This window comes from Sander lucioperca, chromosome 15 (assembly GCF_008315115.2).
Source record: "Sander lucioperca isolate FBNREF2018 chromosome 15, SLUC_FBN_1.2, whole genome shotgun sequence".
Classification (NCBI taxonomy): Eukaryota; Metazoa; Chordata; class Actinopteri; order Perciformes; family Percidae; genus Sander; species Sander lucioperca.
Genome location: NC_050187.1, coordinates 17270806 through 17287152, shown reverse-complemented (window position 1 = coordinate 17287152; position 16347 = coordinate 17270806). Strand labels below are relative to the sequence as shown.

The window sequence follows — 16347 nt, the reverse complement described above, 5'->3', positions numbered from 1 at the left end:
TATTTTTAAATCTCAAAGTTCATTCTTGACCTTCAAAACAACTTTTGACAAAACAATCTCACCTTTAGGTCCATTTAAAGCTGAAGCTCTCGATCACATTAAATTATCTTCATCAGCATATGGAGTTTAGATAAAGAAATGTAGCGTAGAAATCCTTAAAGTGCTCCGAGAAGATGTACATTTGAGTGTCTACATTTCTGCAAACTCCATCTGCTGATGAAGCTGGTGTGATGTGATCGAAAGCTCCAGAACAAATTAATATTGAGGTGAGATTGTTTTTTCAACTGATATTTTTGTTTTTATTTTAGGTTTCAAAAAAACTATTACATTTTTTATTTCCTCATATTCACACAATATTATATCATCACAAAATGATGGCAGTATACAGAATAAATTAAACACTGTCATGTGTTGTTTTCTTTATTTGTAACACTAATGAGGGTCTCCCTCATCCCTAAAATATATGGTAACACTTTACTTGAAGGTATCTACATAAGAGTGACATGACACTGTCATGAACACATGACACTGTCATGAACACATGACACAGTCATGACACATGAACCCTAACTCTAACCCTAACCATAACTTGACAATGTACAATGACAAAAACCGAATGACAATTACTAAAAGAAGCGTTATGTCATAAACGTTTATGACTTGTTTATAATGTTTATGACACGTTCATGACAGTGTCATGTCACTCTTATGTAGATACCTTCAAATAAAGTGTAACCAAATATATTTTCATATATGCACGACTGTCATCTGTTGTCATTATGTACAATGAGGCAAAATCTCACATCAGGTTGTTTTGTAGGAAATATAATTAACCACAAGTCAAACTTTTTTTTTTTTACAGATTTACAACATTTTCAACAAAGTGAAGTCAGTGTGACTTGATGACATTTTCATCCTCTCTCCTTTTTATTTTGAACAGCGGGGCTGAAAATACAGACAGACATGTAGGACTTTATATTAAAAAAGAGGGCTTTCAGGAGGTGTATCTTTGGTACATTAGCCCATACAGAACAACATTATTGAAAAAAGGCACTTACACCAAACACAATCCTGATCCTGATTTGGGTGGATATTTGAAATGTTCTGTGAGAAAGTGGAGTTTATTTAAGAAAATACTGGTGAACAAGAAAAGAAAATGCAGGCAGAGGTACAAGGAGAGTGGGATAAACATACACTTCTGTTCATTTTCATATCGTCTCAGAAATGTGAGCACACCTTCCTGAAAATATCAAAACATCTCTCAGGTAGAAAAACACCAGAACGAGCTAGATTTTTGCAGCACGTAAAAAACAAATGTGTTTTTCTTTTTTTCTTTTTTCCATGAAGAGGCTGGCTCCTTCTGATTGAGATGTGGCTGGCACAAAACATGCTCACAGGACTAGAGGTGAATGGATGGAAGGCACCACACCATCACCAGCCCCTGGGAAGAAAGTGTGAAAAATGTTGTGTGCTCAGGGGAGCCAATCCAACAGTCTTTCTGTCTGTGCCAGAGTGGCTCTTAGTTCCCTGCAGGTCCCTTCACATCCAAAGACTGGTGGGCGGCCCCGGCCTGGAGATTGCAGGCTGATGGGTCGCAGTAGCCATTGGGACCAGCTGCACCAGGAGGCCCAGGTACACCGGGCTGTCCAGGAACACCAGGAGGTCCCCTCTGCCCATCCCGACCATCCTGACCGTAGCCGGGTTTGCCTGGCTCACCTGTGGTCACAAAATTCATTTTAGGACGATAGTTTCTAGGTTCACATTTTTTCTAGTCTACCTTAAAGCGATTCTCTCGCCAAAATGCAACCTAGGGTCTTTTTGTGAATATACCCGAGTCAAACTTTTGTTTAAAAGCATAATTAGGATAGAAACGCCACTTTTAAGATTTACCGTATTCTCGTTTTCGGTCAAATGGCCTTTTGAATGGGTGCTACTATGATGGCATCAATTATTAGCTATTTTTAAAACACTAAGAAGGCTCAACACAACATGAAACTTTGCTCGAAGTATCACCAGGGGCTCTACACATGAACTCCAGCAGTGAGAACATTGTTTGTGTACACATAGTTTACTAAAAAGAAAGGTTTTGAACGACTTACTTTAGCAGTTGTTGTTGTTTCTGGGAGCTACCATCTCCGAATGCAACGTAACAGGGAGGAGAGTAAAGATGGAAAGCTCCTAAAGCTTAGTTCCATATAAATGCACGGATAATTTGTTGTTTTGTCGTTAGTGAAACACAATATTGACCTTGTAGTTGAAAAAGGAGCCTCATATAAGAATGACATTTCCTCCTATGGAGTCCGTTCATTCGCATTCGGAGATCGACTCTTTTTGACTTGCAAGATGGCAACAATGTTCTCACTGCTGGAGTTCATGTGTAGAGACCCTGGTGATACTTCGAGCAAAGTTTCATGTTGTGTCGAGCCTTCTTAGTGTTTTAAAAATAGTGATTTTGATGCTATCATAGAAGTGCCCCTAGCACTCCCATTCAAAAGGCCATTTGACCGAAAATGAGAATACGATAAATCTTAAAAGTGGCATTTCTGTCCTAATTATGCTTTTAAACAAAAGTTTGACTCGGGTACATTCACAAAAAGACCCTAGGTTGCATTTTGGCGAGAGTTACGCTTTAATACAGCAGTCACATGCCCTTTTATACATTGAAATATTTTTTGTGTGTAAAAGTGTAATCTTTAAAATAGTAGGGCCAATTTAAAAGGAAAAATGTACTCACCAGGAAGTCCAGGAGGTCCTGGCTGACCTTTAGGTCCGCGCACAGTGGGCCCTCTGGAGCCTCGGTCTCCCATTTCACCTGCAACACGTATTATGGAATGAAGATATTTGTGTACAAACAAGTCATTGTTTTATTCAATGTATAATTCACTCACATCACCCAAATCATTAACACCTGCTAATACATTGATTACCTTTGGGTCCTTTCACTCCAATAATTCCAGATGGCCCTTTGAGTCCTGGAAGGCCTCTTGCTCCACTCTGCCCAGGGAAGCCATTGTCTCCTGGAGGCCCAGGTTGCCCTGGAGGTCCAGGTTTTCCAGGTAAACCAGCTACTCCAGACTCTGGCCTCCTTAAACTAGCAGCTAGCTGAGCCAGCTGTTCTGTTGGAGCACAACAGAAAGATGATGGTGAACTTAAATCAATTTTAAAATGTAATGTAATTCAACAGATGCATAACTGGCACCAATACATTGCATGTTTCGAAACAGTTGTAGCTGACAGTTATCAAGGGACTTTTTTTATACATGACTGACATTTTGTTATAAATCATGAAAGCCCAGAGCAACTCTCATGGAAGAGATGGTCCAACAGCCCTTGTACTTGAGTCAGAGTGAAGCAGAGCGAGGTGAAACTGTGGCCACGATATCCCTCGAGCTTCTCCAGTTTTTCAACCTTATTCTATAGAAACCTCAGTAAATTGAGCAGAAAGAAGTTACTACTCTTTATTTCAGGCAATGAGCGATGGGAAATGTATGTTCATGGTGCTAAGGATCTAATATGAATCTCCTGTGGCTTCTTGCTGCATGGTATTTTGCACTTGAGTTTCCAGTTTTCCGGCTCCTGATGAAAATTCATGCAGCGGCTGCTTGACTACTCTTTTTCTTAAGATTTCCTTTCCAGGCAGACTCTTTGCTTGGAGGGGAGGGGAGCAGGTCTGCTGGAGGTGAAATTAATTTTTCAGCACATCGGGTATAAAAAAATCATGAGTGTAGGAGATGAGTTGTGAAGGCTTAAGAGCAACAGAATGAAGAGAACAGAGGTTGTGACTTCAGAGAAACATTTCTAAAGCTCGGAGAGGGGAATCTTTCATCCATCAAATAAACAAAGACTGAAGCTTATTTCATGTTCTGGTTATGAGAACCTCAGAGTATTCAACAACCCCCCCCAGATCAATGAGACAGTGGAGGGGCAGCTCTATGTGTGGTTGTGTAATGAGGCATTCTGGGAAAGATTAAAGTCATGAAATGAGGCACAAAGGAATGATAAATGGGGTCAAAGGCCTATGAGTTCCTACCTTGCATTACTCGCATGCAAACTTGTTTGATGTGCTGATCACTTGGCTCTTTACCCTGGAAGGAAAAAAAGATGACATAATATATTTAGGACAGTGTCTAAAACATCTATGACAACACTGCAAAACAGAACTCTTCCTGTTTTACTGGCTTCATCCTCTTTGGGTGGAGACAATTCTTCTATTCTTGGGATTACTGAAAAAAACATTTTCAGAGCATCTGGTGTATGCAGTTTGATCTATTCCCTGTTGCTGCACAATAGAAAAAGAGTTTATTTGCACAAGTTACAATTATGAGAAGGACATCAGAATATAAAGGTAAAGTATTATAAAGTAAGTATTCAGCTCAGAGGGACTTATTAATGACATCTACCTTTTTATTTTTGTTCTGTAGACTTCAAGAAAGAAATACTTCCTAAGATTTAGTAAGACGTTTTGGTTGGAAGTTTTAGATGACTGTGGTTGATTAGGAGTGGACTATCAGTTAGGAAAAGAAAGGATTTAACAGGAGTGACAGAAAAGGTCCAAAACAGTATTGTGGCTTTTTTTGATTGGAACTTTTCTAACAATACACTGAATTCAGTGCAAAATACAAAACAATAAAAGTTGTGGAGTTTTGTGGAAATTGTATGCTTTACATAATGTCGCTAGTGGGTGAAAACCTTGTATGTCCAAAACCGTTGCTTTTCAGGAAATGGAGAAAAAAAAAGGCGGATGGGAAAACATTTTATTGAGCTTTTTAGCTCAGACAAAGTGAAAGGAAAATCGCCTCGTCACTGTTTAAATATTTATCAAACCCACAGATGGACCTAAAGGGTGACCAATAGCACTGATTTATGAAAAAAAAACATTTTTAAAACATTAAAATGGCAAAATACTACTACAACTACAACAAAATGGCAAAATACGGAGATATGTGATTTCTGCCCGACAGCGATGATAAGGAAAATTTGCTCACAAGGAGAATATTTGTTATTATAATTACATGTATTACATATTTTTGTCCACCCACCCACTCTTGCACCTACTCTACAGAGGAAAGACAAAAGAATAACATCATATTGGAAAGCACTGTGTAGAAGGAACAAATCACAGCTGAAGAATGTGATACAATTTGAATTGGGATCAAATCACTTCAGATTGAAAGACCATTTCTGTGAGACGATCACATTATTATTGTGTCTACCCTCTGTAAGTCTTAGTGCTAAATCCAAACTTTTAGGCCTCAGAGTTTTGGTTGACATTTGGTTACTTGGCTTGTAATCTCGCTTTGCCAGACCCTCCTCCACAGCGCTGCGGAAGAGGGTCTGGCTACTCCACACAGCATTCTGGGATGGGAGAAAAACGTGCCTTGGTTTATTGGCATTTCTTCAAACCAATCACAATCGCCTTGGGCGGTACTATGCGCTGTACAGAGCAACAGCACCTCTGCAAAATAGCCTCGGGATGGAACTTGTTTTGGTGGAACGTGTACGTTCAAAAGTATTTTTAGTCGTGCAACAGAAAACTCAGATTGGACTAAGAGTCTAGCTAGCTGTCTGGATTTACCCTGCAGAGATCTGAGAAATGGTTAACCATAGTCCTTATAAATCGACCGGAGTTAAAAAATGCCAATACAAAAGAGGCCCAAGGCAACGGACATCTGTCCTAAATGAGACATCCAGCGGAATTTCCGTCGGCAACAAAGCAATCCCGGAAGTGGAACGTCGAGGATATAGACTATTTGGCTTGTAGCCTTTCTCACTCTGTCATACTGCTGCACCGATACTGGAAGTATCCTCATACACTTTTTCTCTTGGACCTACCGCAGGGCCCTGGGACCCTCTGACTCCAGGTGGACCCCTGTTTCCCTGCATGCCCCGTGGGCCAGGTGTGCCAGATGGCCCCTCGATTCCAGGCTGGCCTCGACTTCCCTCAGGACCTCTTTGGCCAGGCTCGCCGGGGTTACCAACCTTAACAGAAAATAAGACCAGAGAAATGTGACGAAACTGCAGAACTACCTCAATTGTTTGACACCACAGGAAAATACTGAGGTATCAGGATAAAATAATCAGTTTGAACTCACCTCTCCTTTAGGTCCTGATTCTCCTGACTCACCCTATAGCGCCATTTATAAAACACAGAGGACGGAAACAGGGACAATCGTATTCTGGTGAGATTCTCTTCTGAATAGGATTGTTGAATGGTTCATAAGTTAAATTAATACTGTCTGTGTTGTTGTAACAACTTACAATATCCCCTTTGTCTCCAGCGTCTCCCTCATCACCTTGTGATCCCTATGAAAACACAGTCTGTAAATGATTCATGCAAAGCAACCTACTTACTTATTAAAATGCAGCATTACTATTATGAGAGAATTAATATTTAGTATGAGGATGTCAGACCTGCTCTCCTTTTGGTCCTCCTTCTCCACGTTCTCCCTGTAATAACCAAAACAAACTAGCTAAATGATCATTACAGTGTTGTGAATATTCTATTTGCCCACACTAGAGGGAGCTGGTCAGCTGTTAGTTGTTGAGCATCCATCTCTTTCTTACTGTTTAAGACAATTGTCTCTAAATCTTAAAAAGGTCTTTGAATGGAACTGTGCACTTTTCTTACCCTCTCTCCCTTCACCCCGGGAAGGCCAGGAGGACCAGGGAGACCAGGAAGGCCGGGGTCACCTTTGGGTCCCTATGGCAAATAAACATGCACATCTGATGAGTAGAGACATCTAAGCAGGATTAACTAAAGTATCTTGAGATCCACAACAGCCTATAAAAGACAAAATAATGCACTTCGCTCGTTATTTTTTAAGCTATTTTATAAAGCATAACACCTGTTAACATGGCTGTAATTGCTCAACTATCAATAGTCATAGTGAAATAACTCATTGCTACGTATTCTTTAGGGCATGTTTGTGTGTGCCATTCCCCCTTTGATCACTGAACGACTGTCTGAGGAATGCCAGGAGAACAGAGAGCTCATTCAGCTCCACTTGTCTCCCCTTACTGTGAAAATAGACCTCATGTGAGATCCAGCCTCACTCTATTCTCTGAGACATTCCAGTGAAACAACAGCCAGGACTATACACTGAGGCTTTCCTCCTTTTCAGCTTCTTTTATTCTAAGTATTAAACGTGCATGTACAATGGCTGCTATGGTATTTATAAGGCCTTTATTTTCAAAATAAAGGAATGGATAAAAACTAGATGTGAGTTTAAATTACATGTAAAATGTAATTTGAATCTATTCTACAGCTCTACAACTATTGTGTTTATAACTTACTCTGGCACCTGGCTTGCCGGCTGAACCTACAGGGCCTTGCTCTCCTATAGCTCCCTGTAGGGAAGAAGAGAACATGATAAGAAAGTTAAAATGAACATTTGAACTAAAGAAAGGACAATAGAAACTCAAGCAGGAAAAAAATACTCACAGGTTCACCAATAGGTCCAACAGGTCCCAACTCTCCCTGTTCTCCGCGTTCACCCTGAGGTGTGACAGGAAAATGTAAGTGACACAATGGAGGTGACAAAAAAATCACGGCAGTGTATCAACTTGTGTTGCTCATCATACTTACTGCTTTGCCAGCGGGTCCCATTGTTCCAGGCAGGCCTGATTGACCAGCGTCTCCCTGTGCAGAAACAACCAAAAGTTCGTTTTAGATTCTGTCAATTTAAGAAAAACTAAATGAGTGCAAGAAACAGCTGATCGTATTTAATAATTGATCGAGCAAAGAACCTTAGGGCCACTCAAGCCTTTTGGTCCAGGTACACCAGGCAAACCCTAAAAAAACAAAGAACAAGTCTTGAAGAGATGCAACAATAATAAGGAGAACAATGTCTTACAACAAAAGGAGACATATTTCTTGCAGGAAGTGCCATTCATACAAGAAAATACACCTCACTGTTAGAAACACTGGAGCATAAAGAAGGCTTAGTGGATAAAAATACATTTGATTTGAGCTTTTGACCCAAATAAGCTTAAGGTAATGAAAGTGATCTGGATATGTGATGCAGGTGATGACTTTTACGCCTACAAGATCTTTCTTAACGCTGCCACAGGCGGGCTCATGTTTGCTAACTGATTCTCATTAGTTTTGTTTATTAGACTAATCCCAGATTAGTGGGATGGAAAAACTTTGCTCTCACTTTTCTGCCAGAGGAAGACAGTGATTACCAGCTCATTGCTGTATGTGTAAATAATTTCACAGAGGGGTGGAATACAATAGTATTTTCTTTAAACGTCAACCTACAGAAATGTTATTATATATTGTAAAATACAAGATATAAAAACATTCTGACTGCTGCTTGTTACTGCAATGCCGATGTGGAGACAATGAGTATAGTACTGCGGTGTGCATGAGGCATGGTGCTTTAAACTGCTCCTGTCAGGTGCATCCAATCAGAGTCAGTCAGTTTGGGGTCAGAGGTCATACTCACAGGAAGCCCCTGAAGTCCAACCTCTCCAGGAACGCCTGCCTTCCCAATGCCTCCCTGCAGGGAAACAGACAGTGAAAGAATGAAGCTAATCCTGCACTTAAAAGAGCCCATGACAATACATTTTAAAACATTTAAACTGACTACATTTAAGACTTACTAGTTTCATAAATAAAGTAGTAGAAATGTTGCTCTACCTTTGCTCCAGGCATCCCAGGAATACCCTCGCGACCGTCCACACCCGGCAAGCCCTGGGGATAGAAAGCGCAAAGTGAATTGAGCAGTTTGCAGACAATGTGTCCGAACATTTAAGCTTAATTTGTCGTCATTGATCAAACACTCACAGCCTCTCCCTTGGGACCTGGAAGACCTGTGATTCCTCTCAGCCCTTGAATACCCTGAACAACAGAGCAACAGTCCATTTTGTTAAAACTGTACAAACAAGATCCAGTGAATCAAACACTATGTTATTGTTTGCTTACCGTTTCACCTTTGGGTCCAAGCTCGCCCATCACGCCTCTCTGGCCTTGATCCCCCTAAAACAATGCATTGAATCATACGCTACTCATATTATATCATATTTGCTGCTAAAATAAAAGCATTTGTATTGTGGGACAAACTTACAGTTGCCCCTGAAACACCCTGGGGACCTGGAACTCCATCAAGACCTCGATCTCCCTGCCAGAGAACAATATTAGTATTGGTATTATAGTCTGTTTACATAACAAACATTTTAATAGACATGTATTCAGGAGGTATCTAACATATATAAAAAGTACCATGGGCTTAAAATCATAGGAACACTTACCATGTCTCCCTTGCGGCCCATCATTCCCATGGCTCCACGAATTCCCTGAGGACCCTGAAATAACAAACACATCCAACAGGGGCCTCAGTGAGCAGATAAAAAGAGAACCTGACACAGTAGAGAACAAATTGTAACTTAAAAGACTCATATCATATAATAAATGTAATATCTAACCACTGGTCCTTGGGATCCGACCTCCCCTGGACTTCCCTGGTCCCCCTCCTCACCCTGAGTGAACGAAAGAGAAAGAACGTAAGCAGAAAAGTAACATAAAGTCAATCAGATGAAACACTGAACAGCAAATTTAACTTCATTATAAGAGTGAAAAAGGCTGATCCTATAAACTATGTGTTAATTAGAAATCGAGGCAGCCTTTCTGAAATGTGTTTAATACCCACTGTTTAATGGATTACAAGGGGGCAAAAGCAGACCAATTAACTCCAAATTACCGTTCTCCTGCTTTGCAAAATTACAAATAATTGACATGCTGACTCCGTGGCAGACCTGAAGAGGCCTATCCATTAAGATAGGTTCGGGTGATAGGTTTTCTGTCGTTAAAAAGGCAATTTCTTCTTTTAAATAAACGCATTAGAATTGGCTATTAAGACATGTAAACAATGCACAGCTGATAATTAAATATTACACAACAAAAACTAATGAGCGCAATGAAATGGGTCAACATCTGTTTACATCATAAAATGAGAACATATTCATAATTCTGCTTGATACAAAAACATTCTCCAAAAAGAGGAAGATGGAAATCTGAGTCAGCCACGCTGTTGAATTATTCAAAGAAATGTCTTTAATTTCTGGTGGTTTGATTTTTAAAAAAATGGCTAAAAATAATCTTCCGGTCTTTGTTTATTGTCATAGATTTTTAAGATATTGTTAAATGTAATACGGATTTACTTGAACATATTGTTTCTGTTCATTTCAAATACAAAATGAAGCACTGTATGTTATGTAACTGGCTCGAACAATCTAATTTTGCTTTCAGATACATATTTTATATCAAATAATCTTTTTCAATATCATGACATTGTACACTTTAAACCCAAGCACAACATCTGGTCAGCTGTTAGTTGTAAGCATCTTAATATTCGTGAAAACAGGCAGAAGGCCCCTCATAACGGAGAAAATCACTCTCGGGGACGGAGCTCAGACTGACAGTAAATCATATCCTGGCACGGGGTGATAAAGGGGGATAGGCTCAGACTCATTTCCATTTATATAGTGCATAGACACATTACAGGGGGAGGCTAGTTGTGCTTGAACATCATTTCAAATAAATCATCCTCCATGCATTACTAGGAGTCAGCAGCATTACACACAGGCATGTATCACCTCCTCTTGAAATAGAGCAGCACAAATAATACTTATCACAAAGGTGCCAGGAATCCTTTTTTCACATTTAAGTCAAGCATAATTGTTTTCTGATGTGGAATGTTGTGGCATGTGTGACAGTTATGGAGGGAAAGTCATATTTTTAAGTAACTATTTATGCAGTTTTATGTGAGTATAAATCATCTTGTTGATGTGTAAAAAATTCCATATGACTATAAATACTTGACTTTGGGTTTATAAACAAGGATTATTCCCTAAATTAAAGATATTTTACCTTGTGCCCTTGTTTCCCAGGTTCTCCTGCTTCACCTTTTACACCTTTGTGGCCCTTGAATTGTACAGAGAATAAAAGGAGCACCGATTACACACACACACACACACACAAACACACACACGCATATTTTGGGACACTAATGTGATTGTAGTGCGGCACAAAACACTTCAACTGTGATCCTCACCTTCATGCCAGGAAGGCCAGGATGTCCAGAGGTCCCAGGTGGACAAGAGTTCGGACACTAAAAGAAAACAACATAAAAGTCAGAAAATATTCCTGACAATTTATAAAAAAATAAAATCTAATTCATAATCTCCAAAAGAAAAAAGCTTTACCAGGTCAGCACTTCCTTGCATTCCAGATGCACCCTGACATTAGGAAAACAAATACAAGTTAACACTTTCATAATGTCATTTATCAACATCATGATGGATCTAAGGAGCTTGTAAATCACTAGAGAAAGGACAGTGTGCAGTGGTGGCATCGCTAACAAGGCCAAATTCATTTCATGTCTGCATCATGCTCCTTCACTTGTGAAATATAAAGTCAAATGCAATCATTTGCAAATCTGTGTCACTTACTCTGGGCCCCGTAGGTCCAGCAGGTCCCTGTGGCCCTCTCACACCCATGGACCCCTGTGGAAAGACAGAAAATGTGTCAAAAACTACACAAAGAGAATAAATGCACTGGGCTCTCCATTGTGTTCATTAGGAGTCCTAGCATGGATAAAGAGTTTCTTTGCTTTACTATGAATTATACACTCATACACATTTTAGGATTTACAAAAGAATTTCAATAGCAATTAGCCTAAAAGCACAAGTTAATTTTTGGCTTAAAAAACCTTTAGGCCAATTGGAAACTCTTAATACAAGACTTTTTTTTACCATTAGAATTTGTTTTTTATTTGTTGTGTTTTCCCAAAATAAAATATTGTTTTTGATCAGTTTCCTCGGTGGTAAAAATGCATTCAGTATTTTAAGAAACATCCATAAAACAAACAACAGATTCCTTTCAGTGTACACAAATGTACATCAACCAGGTTTTAGCCATTCTGCATTCTGCTTTTTTTTTATACCTAGCTCACTTGTTATATGTGCAAATACTCATTCATGTTTACTGTGGAAGTCCATATTTTCATGTATAGTAAGAGTTGATGCTAATTTAAATGCACTATGCCACATTGGGAGCTAAACCCAGATTGCAACCCTCACTGTACTATATATCCAAAATCACTGCTTTGAAATCCATTGTAAGCTGATGCCGACAACTATAGCCAAAGGGCAAAATTGAAATAAAAATAAATCAAAAATAAGTCTCACCATTAAAGATAAATTCTGGGTTGTAAAGAGCCCACAAATAAATACCCAACGGCAACAATTTAGTTGGCTGAATATTTTGTATATTTTGTGTTGATTTTCTGGCCATAAATCAATTTCTAAAATATCTTAGAATGTGTGGAAAAATGCTTAATCCATCAAGTTGAAATATTTTAGAGTCAAATTAGTAAACTACAGTACTTTATGATTATGTAATTACTACATGGTGCACAGTGTATCTATGTGTGTTAATTTGTTCTGTGTGTGTGTGTGTGTGTGTGTGTGTGTGTGTGTGTGTGTGTGTGTGTGTGTATGTGTGTGCAAATGTGTTGTCATAGATTTGTGAGGGTTCAGGGGCTCCACCTCAGTTTATTGACACTACAGTAGATAGTGCTGTACAGTGCAGATACATTGTGTTTATCTGAATCAAATTGACAGGTTTCAATGACGCCAATGATCTATCCAATGAAAGTGGCTTCACCTACATACAGTATTTTTCACTGCAGTTTGGACCAACGATCACTTTTTTGTTACCATGGCCGGCATATGAACATAAACACCTCTGTCATCGACCAATGGTGGCAAACCATCACCAGTATTGGATGCTCAGTATTGGATTATTCTAGCCTCTAGTCCTAATTTAAAACAGAGTAACAGTCTCTACTTACAAGTGGTCCAACTTTTCCCACTTCACCCAGAAATCCTCCAGGCCCGGGTGGTCCCTGTTCAAAGTCACATTTTAGGTATTCAATATTAACACATTTTTGACAAAGACCAGCTAAATGTAATATAAACTGTGATATTGATTGTGTAGCATAAAGAAATGACTTACGGGGGGTCCATCTGGCCCAACACCCTGAAGAGAAACATATACAGTATGACTCATGTGTGATGTATATAATTGGGTGTAAACAATCAAATGTAGACAGTTTCTAGATTCCTTAATTTCCAAATGGGCATGGCTGATCTGATCCTTGGGTTTAGAGAGGAAATGCTACTCACAGCTGCTCCACGAGGCCCAGATGTTCCAGGTTCACCCTGAAGAACGAGGATAAATACATTAGATACATAGATAGATATTGAAATAAATACTGAAATATTGTGTTCATATATAATTGAGCTGTGCGAGCCTGCAAACGGTGTGTGTTAACATTCCTCCAGCTCATCACATGACTGCACTTGACCCAGCAATGTTTAGCCTAATGAGGACCGATGTTGGGGCTTCGTTCCCCATGGAGATTACACTGAAGACTTGCAGGATTAAGTCTCATTTGTCATGAGGAATTGGTTTATGCACTGCAGCTCTCGTTGCCATGCCAAAAGACTGGACAGCAGCTTGGCACCATTTCACTGACAGTCCTTGAAGCAGGAAAGAAAAGGCTCATTAGTCACTCACTTTCTGTCCGGGGGGGCCGTCAGGCCCTGGATCTCCAATAGGGCCGGTCAAACCCTGCAGAGGAAAGATATCATGCTTAACTAATACATCTTAACAAACCTTAGAGAATTTCAGTGCTATATATTTTCACCTTATATTTGAAAATTATGCAGCATGCAATACCCCCCCGTTAATATTTGTAAATTCAACATCAGATCACCATATATTACATCATCATAACATAAGTGGGAGGAGTCCTACGTATTCATAAGTGGGATTAACCGGACTATAACGCCCTCCTCTAAAGTGTTTCTATATATACTGCACAGCAGCTCCACGTTCGTCAGTCACATTGAAATCAAAGCACGTCATGACGTCCATGAGAGCGCGTTCAACTTCACAGACACACAGAAAAAGTCAGCAACAGGGCAGAGGGCAAAACTCTCAGACTGCAAATCAAGCAGAGAGCAACATTCCTCTGGCTCATTTCAAACAAGCGCACTGAAAGAAATCATTCCACACTGTTTTGAGGATTCTCGACAGGAGATACCAACAGCGGCCAGCCAACAAAGCTGCTTTTGTTCTCAGAGCCCTAGTAGATGTATTGAGGTATAACACAGGCAATACATCAAAATAATATTATGTAATCTACATAAGCCTTTTAAAGTGAACTAAATGCACCTACAACCCCTCTTTGTGAGTCTATCATCAGCACCAGTATTATGTTCGGATATTTTCATAACCCTTAAACTGCAGGGAGCAAAGTTAATTACATTCTGGCCCTGGTTTACCCTCTTGCAAAGGAAATTTGAATTTGTTCATCCTGATTAATAAATTCCTCACATTTTTGCACACATTTCACCAACATCCCCTGCTTAATCTGAAATTTCATTGGTTACTCTACAAAACTAAGTGTGAGCATAACCTACATAGTGGGAGGATCACACTTTGTGGTTCCACCCACTTGCAGACTTGTGGAATGCATGTTGACCTCGTTGTGGCCAACAATGCAGCAAACGTCAAATGTATAAAATATAGAACATATAGTACTCACATCATTTCCAGGAATTCCAGGTAATCCTGAAGAGCCGGGTTTACCTGCGTCTCCATCAGGTCCCTGAAAACAAAGTTTCCACACACATATTTCAGTGAAAAGCTCTACAATAAAAAAGCAATGCATCATTATATTATTTTCATTAAATGTTATAATTACAGGAAGTCCATCCTCGCCATCTGCTCCCCTTTCCCCCTGAAACAAAATAGATTCAATGCTTTAAGGTGAGCAAAAAGTGAACTATCTGCATAGTGTACATGATATAATCAACAGAACTGAGAGCACTTACAGCAATGCCATCAATTCCTGGGACACCTGCAGGTCCAGGAGGGCCAGGAGGTCCTTGGCTCCTCTGAAGAATAATAATAATAATGAGATATATAGGAATAAAATATTAGCTTACATTTCTGAACGACCCAACCTTTTTTTGCCATTTCTTAGACATACTGCTACACAGACAATATGAAAAGATGAAAACAGGTGCAGCGCCTTAATGTATGTGACTAGAAGACAAGACTCTGGGATACAATGAAATAGCCTACAGCATATAGAGGTAATTTATGATTGCAGAATTCAGCAGCATTATGTTGAACTTTTGAAAAAGGAAAACTTTAACAATGAGACTCCAGATAATAGTGCATCCCTGACTTTTTCCCAAACAGATATCTGATAAATTTACGAGATCAAACAATCTCAGCATCTCGCCACAATTGTGGGTAAAATATATTTTATTTGGCACCAGGAGAACACTCACCTGCACCTCTGTTACATCAGTCTATAGAGACAAATAGAGAGAGCAGAGAGAGAGAGAGAGAGAGAGAGAGAGAAAGAGAAAGAGAAAGAGCGAGAGAGAAGAGAGAAGGAAACATAATAAGTCTTACTTGAGCGGAGCAGATAAGGACAAGCTGCAGAAGCAGAACCAAAAGTGGCCCTCTAACGCTGGGGGCCTGAGCCATGATCTCCCCGTGGGCAGGAAAGGTAAAAGTTGTAGTCCTTTCTCTGGGATTTGTTGGGTTGAAGGAGCCCCCGACAAAACAACCCAACTGAATCCGCTTCAGCTATCTAGACCGTCCTAGGTGCCATAGCCATCAGGGGCTCATGTATATTCATACAATGTTTGGTTACAGGAAGGGATTGGAGGGTGGGAGGGGGAGCACACTGTGGGGAGGGGCCACAGCGCAGACACCACCAATAAGCAGGGTCAGCGGGTTATTTAACCTCTGATGATGATTTTATTATTTTAAGTGGTGACAAATTTAAGTTTGCACTGTAATCATCAAACATCTCTTGTGAGGACTAATATGGGGACAAGTAGAACAAAGATTAAAGACAAATATACAGTCAAAAAACTGCTTTTACGCACACAATTTGAAATCTGCTTGATGGATAGTCCATCCAACTAAACCAACACTTAAAGTTCTGTAGCATCAATCTATGGACTCACATTGTTGTTCATTGTGTTACTTGAATTGTTCTTACCGATGTCCTGGCTGGGAGGTCATAACAAGCATCTGTTCGGGCTCGCGTCACGTCGCAGTGAATCAGCATTGACTGGAGTTCAAACTTGATAAATACATGAAGAAAAATAAAGCATTAGCACCACATCATCATGAGAGATCTCGCACCCTAATCCTGGAACAATTTGTATCTTAAAAGTCCACATGTCGTCGCTGCGTGCCTGCGTCCCAAGAGGAAAACAAAAGGCTGTTTCCATTAATAACTAGACCCAACT

General features: G+C 39.8%; 1 protein-coding gene across 1 annotated transcript; it reads right to left on the bottom strand.

Annotated features, from left to right (window-relative positions):
- Positions 1–817: 817 nt before the first annotated feature.
- col9a1b (collagen, type IX, alpha 1b) lies at positions 818–15728 on the bottom strand. Its single transcript, XM_031303154.2, has 32 exons — positions 15497–15728; positions 14905–14967; positions 14775–14810; positions 14616–14678; positions 13583–13636; positions 13189–13224; positions 13019–13042; positions 12855–12908; positions 11452–11505; positions 11206–11238; positions 11055–11111; positions 10871–10924; positions 9427–9480; positions 9253–9306; positions 9069–9122; positions 8927–8980; positions 8789–8842; positions 8642–8695; positions 8448–8501; positions 7747–7791; positions 7586–7639; positions 7442–7495; positions 7294–7347; positions 6629–6700; positions 6412–6447; positions 6259–6303; positions 6093–6125; positions 5833–5979; positions 4031–4085; positions 2928–3116; positions 2735–2812; positions 818–1716 (listed from the first exon to the last, which is right to left on the bottom strand). The coding sequence occupies exons 1-32, from the start codon at positions 15569–15571 to the stop codon at positions 1520–1522; spliced, it is 2040 nt and encodes a 679-aa protein (XP_031159014.1). The 5' UTR covers positions 15572–15728; the 3' UTR covers positions 818–1519.
- Between the last annotated feature and the right edge of the window lie 619 nt (positions 15729–16347).

What these genes read in the sequence shown, in the direction of transcription:
- col9a1b (XM_031303154.2), bottom strand. Translation starts at nt 15,571, where the DNA reads ATGGCTCAGGCCCCCAGCGTTAGAGGGCCACTTTTGGTTCTGCTTCTG. An exon ending in ACGGCCCCCCCGGACAGAAA is followed by an intron (nt 13,225 to 13,582) that starts GTGAGTGACTAA and finishes CTCGTTCTTCAG; the next exon opens with GGTGAACCTGGAACATCTGG. An exon ending in TGGGACCCGCTGGCAAAGCA is followed by an intron (nt 7,496 to 7,585) that starts GTAAGTATGATG and finishes GTCACACCTCAG; the next exon opens with GGTGAACGCGGAGAACAGGG.